At 42.8% G+C, this 13,399-nt stretch overlaps 1 protein-coding gene across 1 annotated transcript in view; it reads right to left on the bottom strand.

Annotated features, from left to right (window-relative positions):
* QPCT (glutaminyl-peptide cyclotransferase) overlaps window positions 1-13,399 on the bottom strand; it is a 15,384-nt gene extending 1,985 nt beyond the window's left edge. The window contains exons 1-6 of the mRNA XM_083432255.1: window positions 12,916-13,399; window positions 7,337-7,483; window positions 3,804-4,085; window positions 3,529-3,708; window positions 2,623-2,722; window positions 609-725 (exon numbers count right to left, since the gene is read on the bottom strand). Of these exons, the coding sequence (XP_083288381.1) occupies window positions 609-725; window positions 2,623-2,722; window positions 3,529-3,708; window positions 3,804-4,085; window positions 7,337-7,483; window positions 12,916-13,038 (949 nt within the window). The 5' untranslated portion in view covers window positions 13,039-13,399. The remainder of the gene's footprint in view (window positions 1-608; window positions 726-2,622; window positions 2,723-3,528; window positions 3,709-3,803; window positions 4,086-7,336; window positions 7,484-12,915) is intronic.

Below are 13,399 nucleotides of genomic sequence, written 5' to 3'. Positions count from 1 at the left end.
CTTTACTTGGTTATATAAACACGATAGCACTGTGGTGTTACATTCTAGTCCAGTGATATTTCTTTAGTGAGTATTAGATCAGAAATACCGTATTTTTTGCTCTATAAGACTCACTTTTTCCCTCCTAAAAAGTAAGGGGAAATATGTGTGCGTCTTATGGAGCGAATGCAGGCTGTGCAGCTATCCCAGAAGCCAGAACAGCAAGAGGGATTGCTGCTTTCACTGCACAGCGATCCCTCTTGATGTTCTGGCTTCTGAGATTCAGAATATTTTTTTTCTTGTTTTCCTCCTCCAAAAACTAGGTGCGTCTTGTGGTCTGGTGCGTCTTATAGAGCGAAAAATACGGTAATTCCAGAGCTTACTGATAAGAAGGTAAAGAAATTAGAAACACAACCATATAAAAAATAACTTTTAAAAAATGATTTCCACCTTTCAAGCCATACAGAAAATGCAATAATATCACATCATTAGTTAATGCTGAACATGTTTATATTTTAATGTTAATGCAGGTCTGTATAAGGGCCTGCCTTATATCCCTTCTGCCATTGCCCCAAGTTCTCATCTTTCAGACTGCTGCCAAAAGTATAATGTATAAAAAGTTGTCATACCTCTTCTTAAAAACGGAACATGGTCATCCTCTACTGGATGTCTTCGTAAGTCAGGCCGGAAATAGGGCCTTTCAGGAGAGTAATTGTTTAGCAAACCCAAAGCAATGAGGTTTTGTTCTGCAGGGGTTTTTTAAAAATTAAAAAAAAAAGTTTAAACATGTGGCAATATTTTGTTAAAAAAGCCAAGACCCTAACTTTGAAATGTTTTAAACATTTTGACCATCCTTTACCTAACCCAAGGTCCCCAGACGCTAGCTAGAAATGATGGGGGTATAATCTAACAATATCTGGGGCTCAAAGGATAGGGAAGTCTAACTTTGATGCACAAATGAGTAATACACACCCCACACACAATTTCACACAGTACAACGATCTTGTGAATGATGCAACCCGTGTATTGTGGGGGATTAGCAGCCAAATAAAGCTACTAACATGAGTTTGAACAAACTGCGGGAAGCAGTGGAAGGCAGGAGTGCCTGGCGTGCTCTGGTCCATGGAGTCATGAGGAGTTGGACACGACTAAACAACAAACAACAAAGCAGCCAAACAAACGCATATTCTTTCTAGTTAGCATGAGAAGGTGCTAATTCCACAGAGCTGTATTGTTGATAGGCAGACCACAGAAATACAAGTGGTAGAGAGGGCTCTGTGTGATGTCATTTCCCCTCCTTTTTCTGGAGAGGAAGGAACACAAAATACTTCCTGTTCCTCTTTTCCTTTGACCAGTGTTAGATGCAGATATGTCTCCACTTGCTCCAGCTCCAGGCACATTCCTGAAGCTGCTTATACTGTAAATATTTTGCTTGCATAGATTTGCTGCTGCCTTTGTTGTGATCCAATGCATAATTATAAAGTAAGTAAATCTTATTTTTAAACTTACTTTACCAGTTGCTGCCTGGTTCTTAAGCGGGTTAAAAGGGGAAAAGCCAACTTACTTCATAGTTGGCTTTGCTCAAAACAAGGTTTTACAGCCTAATTCCTATTAATTTTGCTGCCAAGGGTGGGATTTTGAAACTCTGTTCAACCCAGACGTGTGGGAGGAATAAATTGCAATGAATATAAGCTCTCCTACCTATTAAAACCCATCCCCACATGTACTACCTATGGTCCTCCAGATGTTGGTGGACTCTCAACTTCCCACATCCTTGACCACTGGCCACAAGGTCTGGTGCTAAAGGGACTTGTAGGCCAATGATGCCCCATCCCTGATTTATAACATCTCAGGTTGAAAACAAACCAGTTTGGGCTTCTCATATGAAGTACAGTCGTCCCTTGGTTTTTGAACAGCTTAGTTCTCGAACGTTTTGGTTCCCGAACGCCACAAACCTGGAAGTGAGTGTTCCGGTTTGCAAACTATTTTTGGAAGCCAAACATCCGACATGGCTTCCGATTGGCTGCAGGAGCTTCCTGTAGCCAATCAGTAGCCATGCTTTGGTTTCTGAACGTTTTGGAAGTTGAATGGACTTCTGGAACGGATTCCATTCATCCGTTCCAAGGTACAACTGTACTGCTAAATGCTGGCCAACTAGCATCCCATGCTAGCAAACTCACTATTTGGGTAATATCAGCTAATATTTTTATCTTACAGAGTTGGGTCTGGAAGCTTGGAAAAGAAAGGAAGAACTTGGCTATTGTCTCAGATGTTTATGAAATATGAACTCTGGTGTGAATCAGCTGTAGGCGGTTGTTTATTGTTTCAGCTGCTTTGTTTTTTTTAATGAATTAATTCATTGATATTAAATGACTTGATCCCTTGAGGCTTATGAATATTTTAATAAAGAACACGTGAGATGGGTTACAATATGATATGTGAGTACAATAGTCAGAAATTATTCTTCTCATTAAGATTCCACCCCAAGGCAAAAACAATTGCCATATGCAGAGCTGTAAAATTTGGAGAGTAATTTACAGCCAGAATTTAACTCCTACACACACGAAGCTAGAAGAGCTTAGCGTTCCTGTTATGGCAACCATTGTTTTTTAAGTCATTATGTTTTGCATAATCTGATCTTACCGATCGCTTCAAGTCTCCCCAGCCACCGGGCTGTGTTCAGAAAGTAAAGGGGGAATGTTGGGTTCCGAGCACCGATTAAATCCAGTAGCACAAAAAGATCCTATGAGAAATCAATAAAGAAATAGGCCTTTTCAATGTCATTCACAGAACCCTATAAATGTGTTGTTCTGACTGGCCCAAATCAGGGAGTGTTGACAGACCCAGGGCTTAGCCACACGTACCTCCCCTGTTTTCGAGACCCAACCCACACTTTAAAGCTTTTTTTCTTTTCTTTTTTTGCTGCAGAGTTTTCCCCACAAAAAAACCCCACTCTTTAGAGCAGAATTGGAGCAAACTGCAATCTTTGGAAAACCCAAATTGCCATTTGTTGCACTTAGAGCTGGATTTTGTGGGGAAGTTCTGGGGCCCATGCCTGGAAAAAGCGAGGCAAATAGTAATTGAGGATAAGCCCCCAGAGACATTTTGTGACACAGCCATTCACATGGTTGAACATTCACTATGGACAGTGGCTCATACACAGCCCAATGGCTACATACTGCTATTTGAAACATGGAAATGATTTCTTCCACAATTCCAGTGAGAGAGTAAGTTACATGCCAAATTGCCTCCCTTTTAAAAATCAACAAGACTTCGGAGTGCTTAAGTTTGGCTGGATTATGCCCAAGATGTCATGCAAAATAAACTAAAGAAAAGAAAATGCTCTGCATCCCTTAGCTATACCCATCAAAAGATTGCAAAGCACTTTTCTGCCTCCATATACCCCATATCCTTCATCAAGGAGAGGCTTTTTCTGGTCCTGCTTCAAAACATTTCAGACAGTTGCACCAATGAGAAATATATATAACAATATTTCTCAGATTTGCACCTCACCCCAATTCCTTCTCCCTCCATAAAGTTCTCACTTACAATGCCCTGAATCTGAGTTGTATGTGCGGCGCCTGGAGGGTGTGGAGTCGATGCCATTTTTTGGGCCAAGTGCCGAGAGCCATATAGAGAATCTGAAGGAGACCATCGGACAAAAGCTTCTTCGCCGTCGAAGAAAATGAGCTGCAGGGAGAGATCTGACTTGCCATTTGTGACGGCCTTCTGTGGGATGAGGGACGGAGGACAAAATGCAAGGTCAGTTGCCACGCTGTGGTTCATGGTTAATGCAGAAACAACTGCAGAAAAGAATCAAATACCTTCAGACAATGAAGCTGCGTGTCCAGGGAACGTGCCAATTCTAGCATCATAGCACAGGGCACTGCTGAGTCGGTGGCTCCGACAAACACTTTGCCGTCCGACTGTGGGGGGAAGTATTTTGAATCGTAATGGCAAGCAAGCACCAAGTGGCGCTTGGCAAGGGGATTGAGGGTGCTGATGATGTTTGAAAAGGTGCGGTATCCATAAGGTGTATGGCTCTGAAACGTGTCTTCTTCAACTACCCAGCCAGCCTGTAGTCCTTGAAGACGATGCTTGATATGCTGAAATGTATATGGCCACAAGTCAAAGGAGGCAAACATTTATTATTTTCAAGCAAAGTTGTATTTAAAAAAACTGCCTAGAAAGGTGTGTCATTATCTACTGAAATTCAACACTGACAGGTTAAAGGTAAAGGAGCCCTGGATGGTTAAGTCCAGTCAAAGGCGACTATGGGGTTGTGGCGCTCATCTTGCTTTCAGGCCGAGGGAGCCGGCGTTTCTCCACAGACAGCTTTCCGAGTCATGTGGTCAGCAGGACCACTTCTGATGCAACAGAACACTGTGACGGAAGCTAGAGCGCACGGAAATGCTGTTTACCTTCCCGCCACAGTGGTACCTATGTATCTACTTGCACTGGTGTACTTTTGAACTGCTAGGTTGGCAGAAGCTGGGAATGAGCAACGGAAGCTCACTCCGTCGCAGGGATTTGAACCGCCAACCTTCCAATTGGCAAGCCCAAGAGACTAAGTGGTTTAAACCATAGTGCCACCCGCATTGTTAGCCATATGCAGAGTAGAACCGTGGAAATCAAGGGGCTTTAGTCTAGAAGGCCAGATTCAACTAAGCTGGAGTTTCCAAATCTGCTCTGGAGGACCAAGAGAGCATCTAGAACACAGTGGGAGGGGAGGGGGGATCCTCTTGCCCAGCAAGCAGAAATCGGAAGAGCACAACGTTAAATTTGTCCCATGGATGCCAATGTATCTACTCTGACCGTACCACCCTACCCATTATTGGGAGTAGAGGTGGTAAGTTGTTCTAAATTGTTTTTAACATTTTGTTTTGATTGTTGTAACTCACCCTGGGACCTTGGGGTGAAGGGTGAGTAATGAACTGGAATTGAATTGAATTGTAATAGTTTGGGCCAGTTAAAGTCCAGAAGATTAAAGGTTGTTCAGTGGGGGCAGCCAGAGATAAACCTGGGTATCCACTTGGTGTCAGCGGTGAAGTTAAGACAGAGCAGTTGGTTTGCTTGCCTCCCTTTCCTCTCCTAATGCTGGCTACAACCTGTGCTGTCACAGAAGGCAACCAGGTTTGGGATCCTAGCTGCTGTCAGTTAATGACATTTAATTGCCCTTCATTGATGTTTCCTTAGCAACGTGTCTCATCTGCTTTAGAAATGGTCCCTGTGGCACATTTCATGTTATTGGAATAAAGGTTTAACAGGGCATCTTATATAACACTTCTATACATATGCGTAAGAATCATGCTGTACAAATGAAGAGAGATGTGACTAAAGGATAGCTCCTGATTCACTTCCATGAAATCAAGCCAATGAACAGGAAATCCTGGATTCAGTGCTTATGATAAGCAATATGAGAAGCAATAATTAAATAAGATGGACCAGCAGTAATGGAAACATGATGCTCAGTGGATCCCTCTGTGCATTATGAGGAAGGAAGCCCCAATAAATTACATTTAAGCCCAAGGTCCGGAGAAGCTGATGCACTGCCATCTGTAAAACTAAGCGGGTGAAGACCTCAACAGTTTTGGGGTGGGAAGTCAATAACCTTAGAGATTACTGAAGGAACAACAGAATACTAATGAAACAAGAAAGCAGGAAAATGCACACAAGAATTCAGGACAATGGTTCACCTGTCCTATGGTGGAGACTGATATCACACACACACACACACACAGAGAGAGAGAGAGAGAGAGAATGAATGAGAATGAGAATGAGTATTGTCCACTCCAAGCAGATAGTGCTAACCTGCTATTTGACATTGGAAATCTATACCTAAAGGAGACCTTCTGGTAAACCCAATTTCCATTCAGTTGCATAATTTAATATTCTTTCTAGGAAGTTTTTACTTTGATACTGCTCTTCTCCCCTAGCAATACAGATTCTTGTCTGTACATGCCCGATGACTGCTGTGCCAGAGATGTCACTGTTTTCTCTTTGTTTGGGCTCTCTGCCAGTAAATCTCCAAGGAAACTACAGCACTAAATGCAATAGATACACTTTGAAACTGGCTACCCACCTCCCCCTCATCAACTGCAGATCATTAAACTCACCTGTCTTCAGGTTGCAACTGCAACAAGATGGCTCACAGCTGTTTGAGGGCCTTTCCAAGGGATAAATGCTCAGCTGTTACACATTCTGTGTTCACTTTGTGCAACTTCCCTCAAAGTTCTACTTCCACTGAAAATATTTTTGATATTTCCAATATGCAGCGTAGCTATTTTATTTCATTTCATTTTTTTTTTTGCAACTGAGGAATACAATTCTTCCTCCAGCAAGCAAAGCTATGCCATCTGGTCCATTATATGAGAATGTGATATTATATTACTGGTGCTAGATCAGATATATTTATTATTATAACTGTTATTTATTATATTTATATAGCACCCTTCATCAAAAGATCTCAGGGCGGTTCACAAGATAAAAGCACAAATAAGTAATGAAAACAAAAACAACAAAGCAATACAATAGTTGGAAGTGGCTTCTTGCTATGGTAAGGTAAAGGTAAAGGCCCCCTGACAGTTAAGTCCAGTCGCGAACGACTCTGGGGTTGCGGAGCTCATCTCGCTTTACTGACTGAGGGAGCTGACGTTTGTCCACAGACAGTTTTCCTGGGTCATGTGGCCAGCATGACTGAGCTGCTTCTGGCGAAACCAGAGCAGTGCCACGGAAACGCCGTTTACCTTCCCGCCAGAGCAATTTATCTATTTATCTATTTGCACTTTGATGTGCTTTCGAACTGCTAGGTTGGCAATGAGCTGAGACCGAACAATGGGAGCTCACCCCGCCGTGGGGATTCGATCTGCTGACCTTCCGACTGGCAAGCCCTAGGCTCAGTGTTTTAGACCACAGTGCCATCTGCGTTCCTTCTTGCTATGGAGGCTATGTTCTATTTCTACTACCAGAGGCAGTATGCCTCTGCATCCCAGTTGCTAGATATCACAAGTGGGGAGTGTGCTGTTGCCCTCTTGTGAGCTTCCCACGGACATCTGGTTGGCCACTGTGAGAACAGGATGTTGGGCAGCTGGGCTATTGGCCTGCATCTACAAGGCTCTTGTGTTCTACAGAGTTGGGAGGGCCAAGCCACTGCTGTGCATGCAGAGATTCTTATGGCAAAATGTGACCTATAATCTATCAGGTTGTTATAATAGACCATCGTGTGAGTAATTTACCGAGAACCAGTGCGAACCAGCGTACTTAGAACTGGTGGACAGTTAGAGGTATCCTGGAAACAGAAAGGGAAGGATTATTGCAGACATCAGTGTGAACTGCACATTCAGCTGGTCAGACTCACCTGACGCACAGCATAACTGCCGGGTGATCCTGGATATCGCTCAATCAGTATCGGGTGCAAATCATTTTGCCACATTCGGTTGATATCTGTGTGAGCAGCAACTTGTTGGATGCTAGTTGCATTTAAAATGGTTGGACGGTGGGAGTACTGAGGAAGGAATTGGAGGCAGCATTATTTTAACATAATAAATAATCATAATGAATGACTGGATGAATTTTGCTATAGTGTTTTGTATATGACAGTAGTGTAGGAAGTATTATTTAAAAGTACCCACTAGCAGTTTTCTGTTAAAATAATCATCCAAAGTGTCAAAAAATGGAAGTATGTATACACATGCGTCCCACCCCCCAAAAAGAGAAAAACATAGAAACATATCAGCATAATAGTTGCTGCATATAACTGGTGGGATCCAGACTTTGCTCCGATCAATAGAGAGGAGGGTTGGGGACCCTTTAGAACAGGGATCCCTCAAGGGCCAATAGCAGAGGCCCAAATCCTGAAATGTTCTGTGATTGGACATCATGTATCGAATCAGAACACAGGAGCTCAGAATCCTTAGTCCAGACTCAAGCTCAAGCAAACACAGACCACTGAATACATAACACTTATTGAAGATTGCTGACCCATCTGTTTTGGGGCTTGGTTCTTTTCAGGTCACCGATACAACAATCTTAAAGAATAAACTCTCATAATAAAGATCTTATTGGTTATCTGTTACTTGCACAGACATCCATTTCAGGTTTTTCCATGCCTCTGTGCCAGCAGTCATAACTAGCATACTTCAAGAAGCTGGAGTATGTGCAGTAACTTCCTAATTCATCTGAAAGCAAAGTGGAACCTCAACATTAAGGGAAAGTCATGGGATAGAAAGGGTGGTGGGACTTCATAGCATATGGGGACTATCAAAAAGGGTGGTAAAAAATAAAAGAAAGGCAAGGCTATGCAGGTGAGCATAGCTGAGGTAAATAAGCACACACATCTGTGTTTTGAAAGTATACACATCATTGTGTATACTGATAAAAGTTGGGATGTATATATGAGGTGTATTCCTGTAATTACCATGTCCTTGCTCCTGCCTGTTACAAAGGTCAGCCTTCTAGGTATTGCAGCCATCTGGGGATATCTGGTGGGTGTATGTTTTTGAAGGTATGTATAAATGCCTCATGTTCAGATTAGTATAATGACTAAGTACGCTTCGAATGCCGCGTGTGCCAAATTTAGGGTCTCCCTCATGTAGAAGTAAATATACACTTCCTCAAGAGGTGCAAGATTCCAGGGGTGCAGGCACTTCTCCAGAGTATGTGTTTACAGTACTTGGGAAATGAGACATAGCGGAGACTCTGGTGTCTTTATGATGTATGGTTTATTTACACATATCTACAACCTGAGCCTAAGATGGAGAGGTTCAAAGCATTACACTTCAAGAGGGTCCTCCCGCTCCCCTTGCTGCAACCTCCAGTTAAAACTGACAGCCCATATTGTGCTCTGACCCCTCCTCTCCAGCTTGCTATGTTTAACAGACTGAGACCTTTCCCCCTCAATCACACCACAGCCAACTGAAATAATAAAACTTCCTCCTAACAAAAACTCTGTCATTGTCTTCTGGATCTCAGAGCTCAGGGAGGGGCTCCACCCATTTGTTGGCTGGCACAGTCTTTGCTTTGCTGATAGCTTTCTTAATAGCTCTGCATCTTCCCTTTTGTCCTCTTTTAATGGTCCATCTTCCTGTTTGACCTGTATTTTAACATGATAAATCTAGCATCTGTAGCCCATTTTAAGACTCCAAGCATCGATTAAATTCTAACACTTACTAAACACTTACTAAATCCAGAAATTATGGGTACCTTACACCCACAAACTCTGGAACCTAAACTCAAAACAGTATAATATAATTTGAGAGGTATGAAAATATGCAAATAATTTGGGAGGGAAGTCTTGAAGCTAAACAGAGAGGGTCTTTGCAAATTTTAATCTTCTTCTTTTCTTAATTTTTAGCATGCTCAGTTTACTGTGATTCTTAAATTATAGCTTTCTTGAAGTATGAATAGTGGAAAGCATTATGCATCTTAGTCGACAGGGCTCTTTGAACCACAGTGAGATTAGAATGATGTTAGCGGGGAGAAATGAGCACACTTAGCATGAAAATCAATAAAAGACACATACGGCAGCAATCTTCCTGGCAGGACCAAACAAACATTTACTGTAGCCAGTGACTGCCATTATAAGACAAAATACAGTAATGCTATAATCATGCTAATGCAGAAGAATACGCTTTCTTTGGAAGCACAAGAAATAAATGGAGAAATGGAATTGCTAGGTCTGATCACTGATTAAAGGCATTATAGTTTTGAAAAGTTGTAAGATGTCTCCCCTCCCTATAATTTCATGTTGTAAGCTGAGCTGGGTCTCCTTTTGAGTAGAAAGGCAGGGGGTGTATATGTACATCTTCTCCCCCCCCCCAAAAAAATTTAAGGAAATAAATGATTCACATTGTGATATGCATGACTTTCTTTATGGGTTTATTTAAAAAACAAATAAAAAGGAGCATTAATACAAAACATAACGCACTTCCAGACGACTATAATTTTGGAGCGGGAATCAATCACATACAGTTATAATTGCTTGGGATGTTTTCTGCAATAAATGCAGTACCCCCAAATATCAGACTTTTTGTGATAAGGAAAACGATGGGAAGACACACTGGAAAGTGTTCAACATTGTCCAGCCTCCTCACAAACAAATTAGGATGAGTGCTCAATATACTGGTAATCTGGAAGCTCCCAAAGAACCAGGCTGTGTTCTCTCTGACCACCAGTGCTAGGGCTGTTGTGTGAAAATACTGGTTGTGCATCCAGTGCAACAGCTGTGCAAATGGAAGTGTATTATGAAGCAGGAAATATAGGAGTTACAGCAATCTGTGGTACGACGTGTTTCAAATGTGCTTCAAAGATATAGTGTGTACGCAGCTGCAGAAAGGGAAAAGGAGGTAGCACTAGATTTTGAGCTGACACATGGGTGAGCAGCAGTAAGTTAAAACAACGGCAGCAACTCAAATGCCATGTTTACTTGCCCTTAAGTGGATAAATTCTGCCGTTATTTTTCTGCCTACTTTGGCATAAATCCTGGACTGCATCTGTGGCCCCATTGTATGTGCTTTAACATCATATGCACACAGACAGAGCCATTATTTCATAAGACACTTTGATGTCAGGAAATCATATGTTCTCTTAAAATGGATGATCAGAAGCAGCAGAAAACTAGACAGCGCTTAATGTTGGCCACAATTATCACAGACTTCAGAACAAAGATATTACAAAAGTACAGCATTAGGAACTCTCTTGTGAACGGGGGGGGGGGGTGTTCCATATTTAGGCTTGGCATATGATCTTGTAATAAGGAACTTACAGATGCTACCTTGCTCGCCGTGGTCTGAAATCTGGGATGGGGAAGCTATGGTCCTCCAGACGAAAATTTTCCTTGGTTATGCTAGGTGGAGCTGATGTAGGTTGGGGTCCAACAGTATCTGGGGAACCACAGGTTCCCCATCACTGCCCTAGATTACATCAAACCTGGGACAAAAGCAGCAGGGGAAGGAGTAAATAATTGCTTGTCCTTAAAAACATAAGGCTTAAAGACGCATCAGGGCTTTCTGTGACACACTAGTATTAAGCGTATAGTCTACTGTAGTTAAAAATAACCCCCATTTCCCCATTGCCTTCAAAAGGAATTGAATTGAGCCCAGGAGGCCTGGTATCTCAGGGTCTAAGGGACTAATTTGCATTTACTTTATGCCAGCATAAGAGTGCTAACCAGGCAGTAAACATGTAGCATTATTGAATGTAATGCAATGCATTATTAATACAGTAGGATAGCACGTAAGTGTCTGAAGTTAGCATTTATAGGCAAGCTTGCATGAAGTTTCAAAACATGCTTCCTGAACTTATTTGGCCACACAGAGACCCTCCCCAAAACACAATGCAGTGCATGTTGATTGTTCAGCTTTGCACTTGCATCAGTGGCTGAGCCAAACCTTCTACAACCACAACCACACTTAACAGCAGCACACTCTCTTATGAGAGCCTCGTCCAGTTTGGTTCAGAATGGTTATCATAGTGGAAAAGAAGTGTGCATTGTTAAATAAGGTTGAAATCTGATGTGCCTTGGAGTAGCAGGGCACACCTGACACCCCACTGCCCTCTCATTTTTTTATTGTAGGGTTTGTTTTGTTTTGTTGGTAGAGGAGGGCTGCCTGTCTTTTGGAGGGGGTCTCCTGCTTTCTTTGGTCTATTTTGGGATGAGTAGGTGCTGATTTGCAGAGAGGGGTTCTGAACATGCCCAGTTTTTTATTCAGTGAAATGGGTATTTTGTGGTGCCCCTAACCATTTCTTTAGATTTGAAAATGTTCCTCTGGGGCCAAGAAAGTTGGAGGCCCCTGCTATACCCACTTACTTTGGAGAAAGCTTACTTAAACTCAGTAGGAGAAAACTTAATTAAACTCAGTGTATACAATTGTCCATTACGTGTCTGTCTCCATCAACAAGCACCTTGATATATATAAAATGGTAACCAGATCCATATATGGTTATAACCATATAACCTAAGTATATAGCTCTAATCTAGTTACACAGTTAGCCACCATTTTAGTTTCTGAGCAGATTTGGAGAAGCTTAATTTGAGATTCCTGGGGTACCAGCATATACCAAGTGTGTGCTCTAAGGTTACCTCAAAATACAGTGCACCATGCTGGTTTAGGATTAAGTCCAGTTGAACTCATTGGGACTTCTGAGTGTATGCAGAATTTGACTGTTGTACATGCATTGAAGGTTGTATTGTAGGGTGTATTATAGGGTGCATTGTAGTTTGTCCTTTTACTTAGTGCATTTGTACCCTGCTTTTCTTCCATCATGGAACTCCACACACACACACACACACACACACACACACACGCCTGCCATCCAAGCACCAATCAGACCCAGAACTGCTTTTGAAAGGCTGGCACATCATCTGCCTTCAGACCATGCCCTCTTTTGATTCACTGTGATTCACTCTCAGCCTGTATCTAGAGTGCATTTGCTTGTCTTTCCCTCCTGGTTTTTTGGGGTGCTCTGCATTGTGTCAAGATGATTGGGCTGAGTGGGTGGCATTTACTTGTACACCACCCTGCCAGATCGCCTATTTTTAACATACACAATCGCCCTACTAGGTCATCTGCCTTAAGGCCCTTCTGAGAAATCCACATATGTAGAAACATACACAATTATATAATAAGTGGAAATATAAAAGACATAATAGCTGCTGGAACACCACAGAGAGTTCATTCCTCCCACACACCCATATTATCATCTTAAAGGCACACCTTGGCACCAGTGATTTGCCAGTAAGGATGGAGAAATCTGATGCCTGATAAACTATTTTAAATCCTGCAAAGCCGTGGTGACTGAGAGGCCTGTGACCTTTGCCCACACCAAATCCCTTCATCCCTGTCATTCCCTCCCTCCACATGCTACACGTAACCCTCCACACAGAAGCAAAATTACAAAAAGCCACCAGAGAGAGGGAGAGAGAGACCCCCGACATACCTTTTCCTGAGTCCAGTCCACTCGTCCACTCACTAGCTGAGGGAAAGAGGCCAGGGCCAGGGAGAGTGTCCAGGCCAGGCATAAGGATGCTGCAGCCTGGCTGCCTCTACCTCCCCCAGCCATGCCTCTTCAGAAGCGGCTTCTCCTGTTTATGTGGCAACACCCGAGGCTGCCAGTTCTCTCGCTGAGGAGGATCTCTCTGCGCAGACAAGAAGCAGCTTCGAAGTACTAGGCTGGAGGAGGAGGGAAAGGGGGCAGAGCTGGGAGAGCAGGGCAGCCTTTCAGCTGGGAGAGCAGGCATGAGATGTGTGCCGCTGCATGTGATTCACCCGGCAGCCTCTACCTTTGCATCTGCTCTCATTAATTAGGCACCTTTTCTGCTTCTTAACATGCTTCCTGCCTGCCTGCCCTACAGAAAATGGAGAGGGATGTTTATTCACACATCCAATCAATCCAGCTTCGCCTATCATTTCCTCAGGGAAGT

This window comes from Podarcis tiliguerta (genome assembly GCF_965153285.1).
Source record: "Podarcis tiliguerta genome assembly, chromosome: 3".
NCBI classification, from domain to species: Eukaryota; Metazoa; Chordata; class Lepidosauria; order Squamata; family Lacertidae; genus Podarcis; species Podarcis tiliguerta.
The sequence above is the reverse complement of the archived record's forward strand: the minus strand, read 5'-3'. Positions and strand labels throughout refer to the sequence as shown.